This window comes from Echiichthys vipera, assembly GCF_963691815.1.
Source record: "Echiichthys vipera genome assembly, chromosome: 11".
In the NCBI taxonomy this organism is placed as follows: domain Eukaryota; kingdom Metazoa; phylum Chordata; class Actinopteri; order Perciformes; family Trachinidae; genus Echiichthys; species Echiichthys vipera.
Window position 1 is genome coordinate 11,490,474 of NC_139836.1, and position 18,284 is coordinate 11,508,757.

An 18,284-nucleotide genomic window follows, 5' to 3' on the forward strand; every position below is an offset into this window, starting at 1 on the left:
CCAGATAACATCGATGACTGATTTAAAATGACACTTCTTTCATCTTATTAACCACAGAAAAAGTGAGGAGGAGCAGAGTTTTATTACACAGTTATTCACACGACTATTCCACTAAAATATTACAATAGAAACAAAGATAATATTGCATTGGAAAAGAGAGTGCTGCATATATTATGTCAGGTTTACGCACGTACCAATTACAGCTCAGAGTTGAAATATACGTCATCAGTGCGCGACCCAGCGTGCAGACCTATGAAGGACACCGGAAAGAAGCTTGTGATGAAATAAGTCAAATATAAAGGTTGGTTTTTATGTTAATGTTACTCTGGTTATCGTAAATTGAACAGTGGCCAATTAGTTTATTAAAACAGAAAGTAAAAGGGAGGTGTATTTATTGCGCCGGGTTAACCTCTGGCTAAGCTAACCATAGCTCATGTTACTGATATACAGCATATGATACAATTGAAAAACGTAGTATTGGTGTTATTTGGTGGACCCCTAATGCTTTGTTTCCTTTAGACTTTGTTAAGTAAGAAGATGAATTAAAAGCAGGAGAAGTGTGTAGACCATATTAGACACAGTCGAGCTAATGTTGCACACTAGGTAGTTGACAGACACATCAACTGAAGCCTCAAAGCTAGCAGCTGTCTGTCCTCTGCCCTTCCGTCAGGGGGACGTTGTTGTGATGGCGGTGTCGTGTCTAACTCGAGCCCTGCGCTCCCTGACCCTCTCCCAGCCTGCTCTGCTCTCCTCGCAGGTAAAACATCCACTGTCCGTCATTCATAATGGAGGTCTGAAGCAACACAACCACCAAACAATTTACAGTATATTTTCTTTTTTGGGGGGGTTACAGGCAGTTGCACAGAGTAAGCTGGGGGTTCAGGTGCCCAGTACAGTGGGACAGTGTAGGGGCTTCCTCACCACAGCCTCTCTGGAGCAGAACAGGACTTATTGGAAGCAGCAGGAGAAGTACACCATCAGGCCTATGGGAATGAAGAAGACAGGAGGCAGAGATCACACAGGTAAAGGCTGTGGCCAATGTAGAAGAATAGGATCAATTGTTGTGTGTTTGCAAGCAAGGCTGGAGGAGAAGGAGGTTGGAGCTGGCTGCTAACGTGCCAGTCCGGATTTGCCCGTTGTTCTGCTTTCACTAATAGAATCAAAGCTTATATTGTTTCTATTCTTTTTTTGAAACATATCTTTATTGGTTTTTGTATTTGTACAATAATGAAAATGAATGAAAATATCAACAACATAGAAAAGGCAAAGAAACAAAACCACCTGGTAAAGTAAACAAATAATAATCAGATAAACCAACAAATAGTCAACAAATTATGAGCAATAAATAAATTACACAAACAAAAAATCATATAAAACAACAACAACATTAATAATCGATTAATATTGATAATAATAATATTCTTTATATAAATTAAATGTTTTTATTATCTCATTCTCTCACTGCCTCCTCCATATCTTCACCCTTCAACAATTATAGAAATAGAAATATCTTCCAAATGTCATAAAATTCGGAAGCCTTCTTTCTAAGAATATAGGTCAGTTTCTCAAGAGCCAAACTCGATGTTAAGTTAGTCAACCAGTGGTATATTGTTTCTATTCTGCTCTGTTTGAGATCATTGAATCTAAAGTACAATACAAATAAAATGTATTATTCTTATTACTGGTATGAGAATCACCTAGGCTGACTACATTTAGTGATGTATTTGCTTTTAGAACAGCTGTGGTACTTGACCTCATTAGAGCCCAGTGCAAACAGTTGCTTCTTTCTGCCGTACAGGAAAGATACGGACACATGGCATCGGCGGTGGCCATAAACAAAAATACAGATGGATAGACTTTCAGAGACTGCGCTACGAACCAAGCAGAGAAGACAAGCCCTTCGAAGAGAAGGTTGTTGAAGTGCGATACGACCCATGCAGGTGAGATCAGCGTTTCAACTCACAGGACTTTTATTAACGTGTATAGTAAACAAACAGTCGTCATAATCTGTGTTACAAAGGTCTGCTGACATTGCACTGGTGGCTGGAGGCAATCGGAAAAGATGGATTATCGCTACAGAGAACATGGAGGCTGGAGACGTCATTAAAACATCTGGAGTTATTGGACGCATGGCAGGTATAAGAGCAGCCCTGGTTTGTCATACTCCATACCTTACCTTGAAGGAAGGTAATCTTTATTTAACGCAACATTATTCTGTCCTTTTTGTTTCAGTCTCAGCCAATGAGGGTGATGCCTACCCACTAGGGGCTCTTCCTGTGGGGACACTGGTGAACAACCTGGAGGTCCAACCGGGGAAGGGCTCCCAGTATATACGTGCTGCAGGTAATGTACGCACAGTATTATTTGCATGTGTTTCTACCTAGTATTTATTTATTTATTTTTTGTTTAAGAAGAAGGAGGACGAGGGGGACGACATCATGTTAAACAAACACAACAGTGCACTACAATACGCACTAAAATAATAATTATGTGACGACGATGATGATGATAAAAAATACTATGCAGTGACACATTTACACACACTTTAATATTGATGAGTTCCTGCAATTTTAGTGTTTTTTTTAAAGACAGTTCCAGGCAGCAGAAGCAGAATATCTGAAGGCGCTTCCCCCAAACTCAGTACAAGTTCTGGGGGACTGAGGTAGATAGAAAGTCAAGAGAGCGCAAACTGCATAATGGATTTGATTTAAAAGGGAGGTAGGTGCAGAGGTATGAAGGGGGTAGTCCAGCAATCGCTTTATAAATGAAGGTGTCCCAGTGAAGAAGCCTACGAGCTGACAGGGACAGCCAGCCTACTTTAGAATACAGGGTGCAATGATGGGCGAGTGATTTACAGCCGGTTAAGAATCTTAACGGACAATGATAGGACAGTGAGGCAGAGCAGGCATTCATGTACAGTACATCACCATAATCCAATGGAATTAAGGTGGCAGCGACAAGCCTTTTTAAAAAAATTTTTTTTTAAATAAAAACAACATAAAAATGTTTTTGTCTGAAATAAAAGCCCAATCTCACTTTTAGTGTCGTTGCCAGGTTCTCGATATGTGGTTTAAAAGGCAAATTGTCATAATTTCATTTCATTTTTCTTTTCTAAATACATCTTTAGACTCCTTTTGATTGCTTTGATTTTTTCTTCAATTAGTGTTTAAAGGTCCTATATTCTGCTCATTTTCAGGTTCATACTTGCATTTTGGGTTTCTACTTGAACATGTTTACATGCTTTAATGTTCAAAAAACTAAAATTATTATTATAACCTTTATGTTTTATTAACCAGGAGAATTCCATTAAAATGATCTTTTCCTAGCCAAAACGGGCAGCAGCAGAGTTGCAACACAGTGACAAGTTACATTAAATCAATTACAAATAAAAGTAAAGGAGTCATTTTTGCAACCAAGAACAATTTAAAAACATTAAAAACAATGACATGCTAAGGAGTTTGACATCATTTCTCTCATTTTTGAATTAAAGCCACTTAAAGGAATTAATGCACTAAGTTTTAAGTCATTCTGCAGCAAATTCCATGTTGAGGGTGCAGAAAAAGCGAACGCACCTTTTCCCTGTTCTGTGCGGACATGTGGGACAGAAAGCATAATGACGCAGAGAGTAATGGCCAGCACTTTTTTGCTTAATGAAAGAACATACATACGAGGAAAGCACACCTAGACTTGCCTTATATATAGATAGGTAGGTAGGTAGGTATATGTGTGGCCAGAGCAGGCCATCCTACCCAAGAGTATAACTCACAGTGATGAGTGTGAGCTTTACAGTTGGTAATGAACCTTAAAGAAGCGTGGTAGGCTGAGTCGACCATATGACGACGCTGTGCAGATGAATGCATCTATAATAGATCACCATAGTTCAGTACTGGTACAAAAGTGGCTGCTACAAGGTGTTTTTTTGCTGTCTATTCGAGTACACCTTTATTAAGTGCCAGCCTCTTTAAGCCCCCTTCCTGAAAAAGCCCACTCTGCTCTGATTGTTCTCTGATTGAGGATTTTGATACTCTCACAGCATTTATATAGCACCTCAACTCTCTATTATAAACAAGGACATGGAAATCTCTCTTTTTACAATATGGGACTTGTTAAAATGTCATGAAGTACTGAGTTTTGCTCGTCATAATTTAACAGTCCACGTACATTGAGATCTGTTCTGTTTCTGTGCATCCTTGTGACAGTGTCATGATTGTTTCATCTGTTATCTGAATGCCTCAGGCATTTGTAACAAGGTTATAGCTGCTGTAAAATATTATGACTCAACAATTCCTAAAACTGAATGTGGTGGTTCATTTGGTTTTCAGGCACAAGTGGCGTTTTGCTCCGTAAAGTAAATGGAACGGTGATCCTTCAGCTTCCTTCCAAGCAACAGGTTCAGGTGCGGTTATCTGGAATGACATTCCACCTAATGTGCTTCAACCATATTCTGCTGCTCTGAACTGAATGTTGCTTCAACACACACAGGTATTGGAGACCTGCGTGGCAACGGTTGGACGCGTGTCCAACATTGACCACAATAAACGGATCATCGGCAAAGCTGGTCGCAACCGCTGGCTCGGCATCCGCCCTTCGAGTGGCTTGTGGCAGAGAAAGGGAGGCTGGGCAGGACGCAAGATTAAACCGCTGCCTCCAATGAAGAATTACGTCAACCTGCCCTCAGTCTCAGCTCAATAACCCACTGGACATGTTCAGGACTGGAGATTGTCATCTCTCGCTTGTAATCGCTTGTAACGTTATTTTATGATGAAATCAAGTCGATTGTTTGGTGTAGAATGAATAAAGATGAGCCGTTTGTACAGAAGATTAAAAATTTTATTAAACACAACTGCTTGTGAGAGCATGGAAAGAAACAAAACAATATAAAAATCCAAAACATATTTACATCTATAGTAAAACATGCAGAGTAATCCATATTTTTAGTGGTAAATTTAAAAATACTGTCATGTCATTTAAAATAGGGTTTGTGCAAAGACACTGGGTGGCATTTCAAGTAACGGGAGCAATGAGATGGCATGTTATTGTAATTTGACCATTAATGGAAAAACTAACACTGATGTTAAAGAGTTAATTTGCTGCTGTTCTAAATTATGGTAAAGTGAGCATGCCTACTCATTGATCCAGTCTTGTTAAACACCCCCATGCTACCTCTAGATTTAGGGCAAAAAAAACAACCTCAAGGTCAAATACATTGAAATACACCTTGTCATTATGCCTGTTAAGTATTTAAAAGGCTAACTCACATGACAAATTCCCTCAAACAACTCTGCCCTGGCTAACGCTTCACAGCCCAACTTTATAAATCTGTAAGGGCCAGTTGGTCTGCCAACTCAAAGAAGATAGTGAACCCTTCGAAGAGCAGTAGACAAGAAAACTCGACTGTATAGTCGCAGGCAGACACGTATGGTGGTAGCTGCAAAATAGGCTTTTCAACATCAAGTGGCAAAACAAAGTAACAGACGGCCATGACGGTTTTCCAGTCGTCATAGAGCGCTTGAACCCATCAACAAACATCCCTATGAAAAAGGGTCCATTTGAAAACAAAAACCTGCCTTCTCTTGACTATAGGTAGTGGTTCAAATATAACACCTCAAAAACAAGTGTGTCCCAATTTGAGCTAAAATATGTAGAAAACCACATGAAAGTGCATTACAAAGAGAGGGAAATGTATGAGAAATTACAATAGTGTTTGCATTGTACAAGTCAACTTCATACGTATGAGTTATGGAAATATATTTGGCATTTATGTCAAGGATAAGCTATTTGTGCTTTCAATTTAGTGGGGAGGGGGAGGTATTTGAGAGTCACAATAACACATCTTGTTATATTTATGTACATTACTAGAAAAGCCAGCCAATCAAAGCTTGTAAGTTTTCACTTTATAAAAAAAGCAACAACAAACTCATACAGAAGGCCCTTTGTCCAAAGGTTTCCTATTGCAGAAGTTTCACGTAACACTATTCAGGGAGTACCATCGAACACATAGCACACCTACACAGACACACAGGCAGTGACTTGGACATCTGGCAAGACTCCATACCCTTTTCATCAGATTTTAAAAGTAATTCAATACTTGCATTGCACTCAACACTACTGTCAGAGTGTGTTTCAAGTCCCACTCATTTGTCATTTTCCAATAGCAGGCCGACAATATTGAGTGCCCAACCTATTGGTATGTTTTAGGTTAGGTGCATGTCCAGCCGTGGGGATAGTAAAGGACACAACGGTAATTGCTTGGTTAGGATGTGGACATGTTTTTTAAATGCTTAATGGGATTACATGTGGCCAAATGTGGAACACTAACTTGTAATTTTTTTTCATAATGAATACCTCAGTAATCTATATACTGATCTCCACAGGGACCACAAATACATTAAATGTACGATTTTAGTTCTCAGTTCAACATACTATGAGGTTTGGCCAAGCCAAGAGCTCTGGTGGTTACACTGTAAAACGAACTGGACTTTGGCACATCACTGCACATCTGGAGAAATCCAGTATTTGCTAAGTTACTGCAGGTCTGTGAGATGTCCTCTATGGTAAGCCAGTACATCAAGCTGAACACGGGCGGGCTGGGAAACTGGAAAACTATTCAGGACCTTGAAATAATAATACGGCAGTTCATACAGTCACAACTAAATTTGGCATTCAGCTGTTGAAATGTTTTGTGGTGTCATGTTACCCTGCTTCTAAGTAGATGTTACAGCACAGACTGAATGTACATTAACACTGATACAAAATCAGCACTTATAATAATGGGCTGATCTGATGAACTGCTCACATGTTACAAATGCTCCATAGCTACATTCATTATAGCTACCTTCAAATATACGTTGCTTTAGTTGTTTTCTAATTTGCTTTAGGTACACAGTGCTTAAAAGCAACGAGGCAAACAGAACTTTCTGTTTCTTTCTATAAAAAGAAAGTAAAGGGACAGAGGAGGAAAACTGACCACTGAGTCAGAAGAGAAGGATTCCATCTAGATTCACAGCAATATTCCAGCTTTCAACAACAAACACAAACACGGTCTCAAACAATCTCACACACGCCACTGCACGTCACCATCAAACTCCTCCATTGTCTACAGAGCAATAATAAATGTAGGATTTCACAGAAATAATAAAATGTTAACAAAAACAAAGTGCAAACACAGCTGCCATTATCGAAATGTGGCAAATTGTCAAAAACCTCAAAATACCTCCGAGGCGATAGCACAAATCTTACAAAATAGTACTTGTTCTTTTTGTAGTGTGTAAAAAAAACAATGACACCCAACAACATCAACATCAAAAACATCCAACTGACAACATGAAATTTGTGTATTGAACACGTGGTTGTGAGTCAGTAAGATTTCCACAGGAAAACTATTACTGCCGGGGGCCCGTTAGCTTTGCCTCTAATTCTCTGGAGCCTCTCGGTGAGACAAGTGCAGCGGAGAGTCTGGTGGTGGTTGAGTGGAAGGTGGCCAGGGTCACACAGGCTTGGTGTAACCAAAGATCCCCACCGGGAAGTGCTTGACGTGTGTTGGCCACTGGGCAGCGAGCTGGAAAAACTTCACATCATTCCACTCCACTCCATCAATCGTGACTGAGGACCAAAAAGGAAGATAGTGAAATGCACAAATAAATTACCGACACATAAAAAAAAAATCTCATAATGGCTGCTTGGAGTTTGCACGGACAGCTGTTACAGAGCAGAGAATTGGTTGTTTACGTGACTGTCCTGACATCAACACCAGAGGGCAGTAGAGCCTCAGCTGTTGGGGCTGTGTCTTACCTCTCAGCATCGTGTGCTGGTGCTTGGCTGTGCAGATCAACCTGCTGATGCCATCGATCACTTGGCTTTTAGAGTCCAGCTCTTTCTCCTTGGGCTTCTTGCTGAGAAAAATCACTGGCGAGAGAAACAGGTAGGCATGAAAAAAACATTTTCTACACATAACTTGTTGTACTGACAACTCCATCAATTTTACACATCAAAGTGCATTTCCAGGGAGTCCTACTGCGTATGTGTTAAAAGTTATATTAAAGGGGAACCACCTAAATTAAGAATTCCAATCTGTTTTCTTCATTTCCATGTCCTAGTAAAGTTCAATCAATATTTGTAAGGTTTATTCTATTAAAGCGTTGTGAAACAGAAAATGTCTCCATAAGCTCAGAACATCTTTCCTAAATCATCGTCGATGGAGCAGCTCCACTCCTTATACCTGATGACATCACACATTTGAGTTTTAGCACTGTAGTTTTGGGATTTGGGAGAGAGTTGTTCATGTTTAATAAGATTTTTGGACTGTCTTAGACCTTTTAAGGCTTTTGTGTCTCCAGAGGGAGCTGAGGCAAGTTTGATGAATGTCCTCAAGTGATGTCCCTTCTGGGGCTGAAGACTACAAGGTTGAAAATGTTTTCCTGATATCTGCGTCAGGCTAGAGGTTCATGTTTACATAAGCGGCTACTAGAAGAAGCATAACACTTAAAAACTGTTGGCGGCCCAGTTGCATTGTGGGTATTGAAGGGGCAATGTTTTGACAAGGAATAAGACTGTATGGACTGTGTCTGTGGTTCTGCTTATTTAATGCTTAATCGGCGAAGACCTCTTTTAACCCTTCTCCAGTCGAAACAAAAATAACTTTTCCCAAATCATCCGTCTTATGCATGGGCAAGTTTAGAGCCAGAAAGAAGGAAAGATATTATTGAATTATTATTTATTATGTTAATGATTGTTTTTAAGTTTTCAATGTGGGTGTGTCAGTCCCACTTTTCACAGCATACCTTTCTTGTTCTTCTCCTTGGTGACTACAGTCATGGCCATGCTGGGTGGAGGGGTGAGCTCCCCTCCACAAGGCAGGCGGCTGACTTGCAGTGAACGGAAGTTGCTCTTCAGGGTGTTCTTAAGACCGACGTCTCTCTTCTCTCCCTCTTTCTTCTTCTCTGGGCCTTGCCACGTCCAGTAGTCCACCTGGAGCCCCATCACTTCACTGCCCGAACATGGAGAGCTACAAAGGGAAATGGGCAAAGTCAAAAACACTAAAGAAACTTTTTTTTGTTGGTAAATTGCTTTGCTATTATGGCATAAAAGGATGTAGTTTTGTTGTCGATAATTATGCGTGTTTTTTCATACCCAGCTCCAGAGAGGGCGGTGGACACGGAGGGAGACTGTGGAGGGGTGCCTCCAATTTCCTTCCCATACGGACCAGCCGATGGGGGCGTTGGGGAGGACAGGATGCTTGTGTTGACCCCCATCGCATCATCTGAGTCAACTGCAAATAAGGGGGGGGGATAGTCTCATACATAAATCTTCAAAGTAAAACTAAACTAAGAAATAATCACATCATTGAAGTAAATAAATAATATTGGGGTTTCTGGGTCATTTTCTTCTCCCCTCATCTGAATCAATATCAAGTGAGTAAAATCTGTGCTTTGTTAGGTTTCTGTTGAATAAACGAAAAATAATACCACACCTTTAAAAAAAAAAAAAACAACAACTCCTTTCCTTACCTGAAGTTGACATGCTTTGCTCCACAATCCCAACTTTCACAACCTGCAAGATTGAAAGAGGTCGCCGTGTGAGATTAAATTAAACGCAAAATAATGAAACAATTCTCTCTGGCACATTTGCCTGGGAAAAACAACTAACTCTTACCCCAATAAATGGCACAAATTTCTGACAGGAGTCCTCATCAGGACTGTGAACAGAGAGAGAGAGTAGAGGCTGTGAGTATGAGCAGAGGTGGGGTTTTAACACTTCAACAGTCCAGAGGTGCACATGAACACTCAATGGTCCTGAAAGGGAAGATGGCTGTGGGATGACCTTTTAACATGTCCCATCGCAGAAGAAATGGCACATGTCTGTCTTGGGGTGAAATGGGGTCATCTTGGGGTCATGTTACAAAGAGACGAATGAGAGGACCGCTCCTTACAACCAAAAGAAGACGGGCTCTTTCTTATCAGCTAGTATGAGGAGCTATTATATACATGGGGCTAAAAATAATTTCGGTTGTAACAGTGTGGCTTCTTTACACGACTACCTTATGTGTTGAGCCACTGGTTGAACAATACGAGACAAAGACAGGAAAAAAAACAGTAGAGCAGTCATTGTCAATTAAAGTTGAATACACAAGCAGGCCTCAACGATTCAAAAGGGCGCCAAATTATTCAGCACGGAAGAGTTGAAACAGTTATCTTTCTGAAAATGTCTTCTAGCATGTGGTAACCGACGGTTCAACTCCAAAACTAGCCGCCGATTCTCTCCCGGTCCTTCATGAGCCTGCAAAATCGATTGCAGCAAACAGCGGAAGGATGTAGAAGGCTGCTGGCTCCTGTGGATGCAGATACAGCACCGCAGTCGCCAGCAATCTTACCACTTTGGTGCCAGTGCTCTGTTATATCATTATATTTCAGTATATATTACAAGGTAAAGATTTTGCAAAGCAATGTGTAGCATCACAAGCTGTTGCATAACTCACAAAATAATAATATGGAAGCAAAGGATATATTAATCCCAACTGCCGATCCTTTATAAATAAATGTATTATTTCACTTATTTACTTATGAATTTATGCAGAAATATGCGTTTTGGACTTAGTAGTAATCATGCAGTTGAGAATGAGAGGGATATATCACACTGAAATGGGCAATAATATAATTTCTTTGACTGGTATTGGAATTTTTGATTTGCCTTGCAGTAGTCAAAGCACTGAATAATACTGAGTGAACGTTTATAATTATGTAGTTGCTCCTAACGCTAAATCCTGAGTGTCCTGAGATTCAGAACAGAAAATCTGTAACTGACTGATAAATGTAAGAACCAGAAAACCCTTCCACTTGAGAGGATTTCTGGGGCTGTTTTAAAGGTTGTTAGGCAAATCTTCACAGCAACAACACACAGGACAGAGTCGGAATCAAACGTCACACCAAACCAAAGACACAAGTCAGGACAGAGTGCGAAGGAGTTACAGTGAGTATCGAGTGTGAAAAGGGAAATGTTAAGACACAGCAAGGAGCTCAAGCCAAATGGAAGAGAGAAAATAAGGAGGTTCAAAACAAAACAAAGAGTTGAATTAGATACCTGATGTAAAAATCAAAATACAAACTTCTTTTCCTTGAATGCAAATCAAAGGGGAAAGGGGGAAGAAGGAATGCAACAGTGTTAAAACTGTGTGTTGTATTTAGTACCTTCTGACCAATAGGAAGCTGTTCTTACAAAATGGGGAAAAGTTTGTCAAACCTCAGAAAGAAAACCAACAAATGCACACAGAAATGCATCAGACTGTCTTCTGAGTGTACCTGTGTTTATGAGAAGACTGGGTCGATGCTGGATCAAATGTAATAATCAGCCGTAAACCTTTTATCAAACGGTGAAACGGGCCAGAACCTGCGTCTCCTGAATTCCTGTATCCTCTTTTTCCCTGTCTAATCGAAATTGTTTTCACTACGGTGTTTATGACTTGAAAAGAAGTTTTTTTTGTTTTCATCTTCGTTTGCTGTAATAATCATGTCTCTGCCCCCTGTCCTAAATAGACAGTTTTACTGGAATTTCACTGCTAGGCAACAGCTTGGGGCCTTGGAGGTGGTGCAGTCCTGTGGTTGAGATTAGTATTACAACAACAAAGAAAAATAAGCCTGACAAACAAAAAATTCCCCTGATGTGGAAGAAAAAAAAAAGCTTAGAAAAATGATCTGACAAGAATAGTTTTTGAAATTGGAATCAGAAATTCAGTTGGAACCTTAAAGTGTAAGTCCGGCGAAACTGGACCCCTCAGTCTTTTTCTGCATGAATATACATCAAGTTTTTTGGGTGATCGCCTATTAACAGAGAAATGGCTAACACTGAGTAGCTCGGGCTGGAGCGTTAAACCATCCAAAGCGGCTTTTTTAAACATTATTATTGCTCAAAATAGTAGCAAACCTCTGCAGTAGCATGATATGATGACAGTCCCTACACATAAGACAAAGCACCAACAACATTGTTCAAAGACTGTTTTACAATGTGACAAGCTATTGAACTTCAATAGAACTGAACTCCAGTGCATTCGGTAATCGACTTCTATGGACTGCCTCTCAATATGGATGTAGCCGGCTGCTAAGGCTTCTAGCATTGTAAAACAGTCTTTTTTGATAAACTCGGGTTCGCCCACTTCTACCGTTTGGGATGTGTTCGGCTCTCCGCCCCGAGCTACTCAGTTTTAGCCATGTCTGGCTGCTAGCGACTGTCTGGGATTTCTCTGTTAATAGGTGATCAACGAAATAAAAAAAATCTTGATGGCTTATTTGATGAATATATTCATGCTGAAAAAGACCATGGCGTCCAATTTCGCCGGAGTTTAAATATCAAAATCGAACAGGATAAAGTGCTTGTTTTTGCCACCGACGGGCTGCAGCACTCTCGCTCAATACTGGACCAAAATAAATCTGTAATGAAATTTTACATGAAATGTAAAATCCCCTATAAGTCACAAACACGAGAGAAAACAATGTAGATCAGACTTAAAGAACGGATCCCCAGAAAAAAAAATCTCACTTGCCTCTTGGGGCTTCTGCACTAGAGATACAATTGGACTTAGGTTCGTTCTTTTCACATTTATGTGTGTGTGTGTGTGTTGAATATGTGTGCCTACTTGCATGCATAATTCTCATGCACTTAAAGTGATGATCAGTCATTTTGTTCCAGCACTCAATTTAAATTAGACATACTGAACATTGATATCGGTACTCTAAGTTAGAAAACATGCTTAAAAATAAAAGCACAAATAACATACATGCATACACACACAAACAAACATATACAGTATATGGCCGTGCGCAAATAATCACAGTTACATACCTCTTCTGTTTGTAGGTGAGCATTGCTTCTGAGATGGGGAACTGGTGGGACACGTTGGCACCGACCAGATACTGAACGACTCGTCCTGCTACGTCTATGTTGTCTGCAGGGAGGAGGGAGACAGATTCTTAACAACAATGCCTCTCCCATTACATGTCTGACTAACAAGCCTCAGACAAATGATGCAAATGCTAATATTTTACATAAAACAGATCGCTGGAAGACTGTGCATCAATCATTTTCATTCCACTGAATTGAGGAGTAGGGGGGTGCCGAGTGTAAAATGTCATTAAAAACGTCGCTGAAGTCAGCCATACGACAGACAAGATGAATTGTGCGTCAAACAGAAGGCCTTGCGGCATGTATACATGCAGCCCCTGCTACATTCATGCCAACTTGAAATGGGTGATTTTTAATGTCAATTTATTTTGACCTAATGCCTCGCTACAGTTCAAACTAATTCTCCTTGTCAAACAAAGCACTCACAGCTACTCTGATACAAACGTGTGATGGCAGCTAATGTCAAGGATAAAAGTACCAAGTACTTTTTTTTTTTACCCCTTTTGTTTTTTTCTCTGAAGCCCTTTTGAGATGATTCGACATGGTGTGTGGGATTAGGATTAGGATTAGGGTTATGGTTAGCATGCATGTGTTTTTTTTATTATAAAGCAGGTGGAGGTTCTATATATAAATTCTGTGAAAGTATTAGAACGCTCAATTCACAGAGAAATGCTCACAGTCTGTATTCAGAAACTGTGTCTTTAAATGAGCCGTCAGGACTTGTGTACGGTTGTGATGTCACAACTATACTTCATATAGGTGGAGAGCTGCTACAGTGATAATACAGTCATTCTCCGGCTGTGATGATGGTGGAGAGATGCTGAGAGCTGAGACCTGGAAACACTGACCAGTTAGAGCAAAGTGGATGTTTTTGGTAAAGGTGCTTAAAAGAGACAGGTATATTATGACAGAGAAAGAAATAATGTGTTCATTGAACATTAAAGCATGTAAACATGTTCTAGTAGAAACCTAAAATACAAGTATGAACCTGAAAATGAGCAAAATATGGGACCTTTAAGTCAATTAACAGGTGAGGATGGGTGAGGATTATCAGGGTTGTCCGAGCAGAACGAGTGAGAATTGAGGAAAATGGATGGGAATATAAGCTTAAACAATGGATGTGAGTGCAATCAACAACTGTAAGACTTACACAATACAAATCTGACCATCTTTGGAGTAAATATCTGAGTCAGAGTTCTGACACCCCAGAGGTTGTTAAGCAGACAGTCAACAGGGAGGAGGCGTAGTGGCATAATCTAGAGCCATTTGATACCCTGCAGCAGGCTTTAACTGTCCTTTGCAATTGGTCGGAAATATTTTCTTCCCATCCATCAGTCCCTGGCTCTGACCCCATTTCTTTCCCTTTCAAGTCGGCTAAACAATAGACACGCAGACTTGCTTTATAGCCACCCATCAGAGCTACAGTGTAATGCATCCTACCTGAGGCGGGCCGTTCCGTCCTGCAGAACAGCTCCCTCCATGCAGTGTCCATAAAGATGCTGTTGAACTTGCTGTCAAAGGAGGCCACATACTTTGCCATGGGATGAGAACCTGTGCAGGAGTGCGGAGGAAAAACTTTAAGTATAAAACAATGCCATATAAAAAAATGTAATACGTTAGGCTGGTATTTGCGCTAATCCTTACCTATGGGGATCACCAGGAAGCGTATGTAACTGAGCCAGTCAGGGGTCTTGTTGGCCAGCTGCTCCACGAAGAACCTCAGGATGGTGCTGAGGTAACTCTGGTCGCCTGCCACCGCCACCTTCATTGTCGGTGGTGTCTGCGCATTGCAGTTACAGCTGTAAGTGTTAAGATAAGGATAGGAGGAATGAGTAATTAAGAGAAAACGATGTGGGTCAGAGAGGGTGTGTGACAATTCATGGCTGCCTGCAGATTTATATTTATATCTGAACGGGCTTTTTGCTGGTTTAAAGCGGGTCTTACTTTCATCAAGAGCCAGATTAGGTCATGTTATAATTTGTAATACCAAGGAGTGCAAGTATCTGCAAGTCTTAAACCGACTATTGCAACAGCGTTTTGATCCTAATCCTACAATGACAAACAGAAGATTAATTGCATTTTTAAAACGAGTCTTCAAATAAAAAGAGAGCCTGACACTAAAGGAAAATTACAAAGCTGTTTTTGTTTCTAATAGAGTTCAACATTTTCCTCTTACAAGTACTTGAGTTTTAAGTACTGTCTTAAGGACTTTGTAGCTAAATGTTTCAGGATTTAAGACATTAAAAGATTATTCTGTCCAATAGCAGAACAGGTCCTTGAAGGGATAGTTTGGATGTTTTGAAGCAGGTTCATCCATATCACTGTATTACCTATATTAGATGGCCGTCAGCATGCCCACAGTTTGGAGAAGCAGACACAGAAGCAAAGCAGTGAACTGCTGTGGATGGGGATAGCAGCTAAAAGTATTTAAAAAAATCAATCAATCAAAATATCCGTTTTAAGCTCTACTTTGCTGTCAGACTGGGGTCTGGCCGACTGCCATCTACTGTAGGTAATACACCGACTGAATAAGTACCTCATACATACCACTTTAAATTATCTGAACTATCACTTAAGATACTGCATGTGGGTTTTAAAAAAAATGTATTTGCTCAGTGACAGAATTCGAGGAAAAAACCCTGCAGCCAGCCAAAGCAGCGATAGCACTGGGCGAGCTTGTAAACAGTAGAGACGCTCATGGCTCCACATGACATGGCCTCAGCTGGAGTAAACAGGTTGACCGAGGAGCAGGTGTGGAAAGAGTGGAAAAGTCGCAGTTCAGCTGGATTAAAGAGAAAACAGGTTTAACAGAAGCAGCACAGCAGACAGCCCCGTTCTCCCACTGACATGACGTCCTGAGGAGACGGTGGTGGAGCCAAGGGAACCAAGAAAGAGAGAGGAGGGCTAAAAACAGTCACAATGTGATAGAATGGGTTCTCAGGCAGAGAGCACTTGAGCAGCGTGAGCGATAGCGCCCTGGAATTCTCTGGCAGCGAGCCAACGTAAACATTTTACTCTAGAGATAACGGGCAGAGGGACCACACTTTCTGGCCGCTCGTGTCGTTCAACCAGTGTATTTATGTTTGCGACTCACAATCTCTGGATGCGTGTAACGATGGTGTTGAAGGCAGCCTGAACATCAGCAGCGGAGCAGGTGGACACAATGGGCTGGCCCTGTTCGTGGAGCAGCTCAGAGACATACTGCACAGAAACACATAGGAGAAGGACACGGTGGGTTAATGGATATGCAAGAGGAATGAGGGATTTCTGCTTCATGTATGTATGTATGTATGTATATGTATATGTATATATATATGAATGAAGAGATGAGTGTAATGGAGCTCATTCAAGTGTTATGTATGGAAGTACACAGACCTGTCCTTGCCACTCCATGGTGTTGATGAGAATGATGCTCTCAGGCAGGCGTTCGTCAGAGATGAGGATCTGGTTCAGCTGGTCATACACAGACTTCCTGGGAACCTTTGAGATACACGTGAAGCAGAGAGTTTGAGCACATTTCCTCTGGACTAACAACACATGTGAAGCTGCAGCTTGATATTCGATGTGCGAGGTGTTAACCTGCGCAATGAGTCGCGAGTCTGGGGAGCACTCGCTCTCCATGCTGCTGGTCCTGTCGCTCTGTGCCTTGGAGTTCTGTCGGTCTTTCATAGAGGTGCTGCGAGGACGCCTCTGCAGCCTGTTCTCCACTTTACTGATGAAGACACGAAACACGAAGAGCTCAAAGTACAGAGTCACACAGTGCAGGGGACATAATCAACTGGACTCAGAAGTAAACAAAACATTTAAAGAAACTGTTGAGGAAACACCCGCTCCAAATTACGATAAAAAAGTAACTTGTATGCATACATGTTGACATAACGCTATCTTGTGTGCATGTTTTCCAGATGTAGTGATAAGCAGTGTACCTGGGAGACATGTGGTTTTGGGACTCGGTCTTGCAGAGCTTGCCAACGGTGCTGGTTACCCGTTCAGTGTTGACATCCCAGCTGCTCACCTCCCCCGGCACTGGCCCGCTGTCTTCGGTGTCTGGCTCCTGAACCAAAAGAGAGGGAGAAAAGTTGAGTGAAGGACAATGCTGATGGTTATCATACAACAGCTGTCATGTCCCATCAAACATCTGTATCGACTGATATTCACCGAGTTGACTGCTTTCGACACGTGCGAGTAAAATGACATTCGCCATCAGCAGTGGCTGATGTTTATCTGTTGGGTTGCATTTTGCGCTGGCCAAATGTTGTGTTGGTTATTTGCCGTCAGACTCTGACAACAGAGTCACAAGAAAATGTCAGTTGTTTGAGTATTACACTGTCTCAAAGAAAGGTCAGCTACAAGAATGTTGAATTCTGTATGAAAAACGATGAAACACAGCTCCATCATTTTTCTAATCACTTTTAAATTCAATTTACATCTCACAAAAAGAATATGCTATCTGGTTATGCTAAAAAAAAAAAAAAATTCATCCAAAAGAAGGTTGTTTCATAAATTTGTAAGGTTTACTTTGTGCTCTTTCAAAGATCGTTAAATGAGTTTAATGAAATGCTGTATCACTTAAATAATAATAAAACGTCATTGGCTATTGGCCAAATTGTAACTTTAAAATCGGCACCGTTCCAGAATTCCACAACCAGTGCATCTCTAATTCTAAGAGCAAGAGTTGAAAGACTTCCGGGCGAGGATGGAGGTTAAAGCTGCTGGCCTGCTGAATAACTGAGCTGAGCTGCTGAGGGTGGAGATAATGATGAGAGCCCACCATGACAGAAGATATATATAAAAAAAAAAGGTCTCCTAGCAGGTGGCTGGGGAAAAACACTGTTCCTGCAGTTTAGATATTCAGTTTGAAGTGGGTTAGTGGAGTGGTGCGGTGAGCCGGCAGCCCGGCGCTCAGAGGGGGAGCCGGTGTTAGCCGAACAAGGTTTGACTGACCTGACAGTACAGAGACAACAATAAACACAAACACCCCTCTTTCGATCCTCATCAGTCAGGATTTATCCAGCATGGGGCCGCCTTGTCTGCTCTACTGATCCATAATGGATGACTGTGCTGTTTAGTTTGCCCGCCCTTGCATACTCCCTCCTTCTTTTCTTTTTCCTGGAAAACAACTAAAACCCACGGGAGGAAAGGGCACTCAAGTGAAGAGGGTAGGAAAAAAAAAAAGAGATGCTCGAGGGAGATTTAGTTAAAAACAAAACAAACAAACAAAAAAAAGTAAAACTGTTATTCCAAACACATACCCCAGTGGTTGTATCTGTGATGCTGTCATCTTGATACCGGGCCCCTTGTGCTTTACATCTCTCCACGGTCAGAAAGTCACCAGTCTGCAGGATAAACACACAAGCACATACACACACAAACACACACACGTTAGACCACTT

At 41.1% G+C, this 18,284-nt stretch overlaps 2 protein-coding genes across 3 annotated transcripts in view; one reads left to right on the forward strand and one right to left on the reverse strand.

The window, feature by feature from the left end:
- The first annotated feature begins 223 nt into the window (after positions 1-223).
- On the forward strand, positions 224-4,843 carry mrpl2 (mitochondrial ribosomal protein L2). 2 transcript variants are annotated; one of them, XM_083923396.1, is made up of 8 exons: positions 224-301; positions 671-757; positions 854-1,022; positions 1,799-1,940; positions 2,021-2,136; positions 2,233-2,343; positions 4,323-4,396; positions 4,483-4,843. In XM_083923396.1, exons 2-8 carry the CDS (start codon positions 686-688, stop codon positions 4,690-4,692), a joined length of 894 nt encoding a protein of 297 aa, XP_083779522.1. In that variant the 5' UTR covers positions 224-301; positions 671-685; the 3' UTR covers positions 4,693-4,843. The 2 variants fall into 2 exon arrangements, with proteins under 2 accessions (XP_083779522.1, XP_083779523.1); XM_083923397.1 differs by having other exon boundaries at positions 266-301; positions 645-757.
- LOC310954094 (phosphofurin acidic cluster sorting protein 2) overlaps positions 4,836-18,284 on the reverse strand; it is a 53,218-nt gene continuing 39,769 nt past the window's right edge. Inside the window, exons 11-24 of the mRNA XM_083923395.1 lie at positions 18,144-18,227; positions 16,818-16,945; positions 16,471-16,603; positions 16,267-16,371; positions 15,986-16,092; positions 14,536-14,690; positions 14,332-14,442; positions 12,832-12,934; positions 9,652-9,694; positions 9,507-9,549; positions 9,130-9,268; positions 8,781-9,004; positions 7,792-7,905; positions 4,836-7,602 (exon numbers count right to left, since the gene is read on the reverse strand). Coding sequence (XP_083779521.1) covers positions 7,487-7,602; positions 7,792-7,905; positions 8,781-9,004; positions 9,130-9,268; positions 9,507-9,549; positions 9,652-9,694; positions 12,832-12,934; positions 14,332-14,442; positions 14,536-14,690; positions 15,986-16,092; positions 16,267-16,371; positions 16,471-16,603; positions 16,818-16,945; positions 18,144-18,227 — 1,605 coding nt within the window. The 3' untranslated portion in view covers positions 4,836-7,486. The remainder of the gene's footprint in view (positions 7,603-7,791; positions 7,906-8,780; positions 9,005-9,129; positions 9,269-9,506; positions 9,550-9,651; positions 9,695-12,831; positions 12,935-14,331; positions 14,443-14,535; positions 14,691-15,985; positions 16,093-16,266; positions 16,372-16,470; positions 16,604-16,817; positions 16,946-18,143; positions 18,228-18,284) is intronic.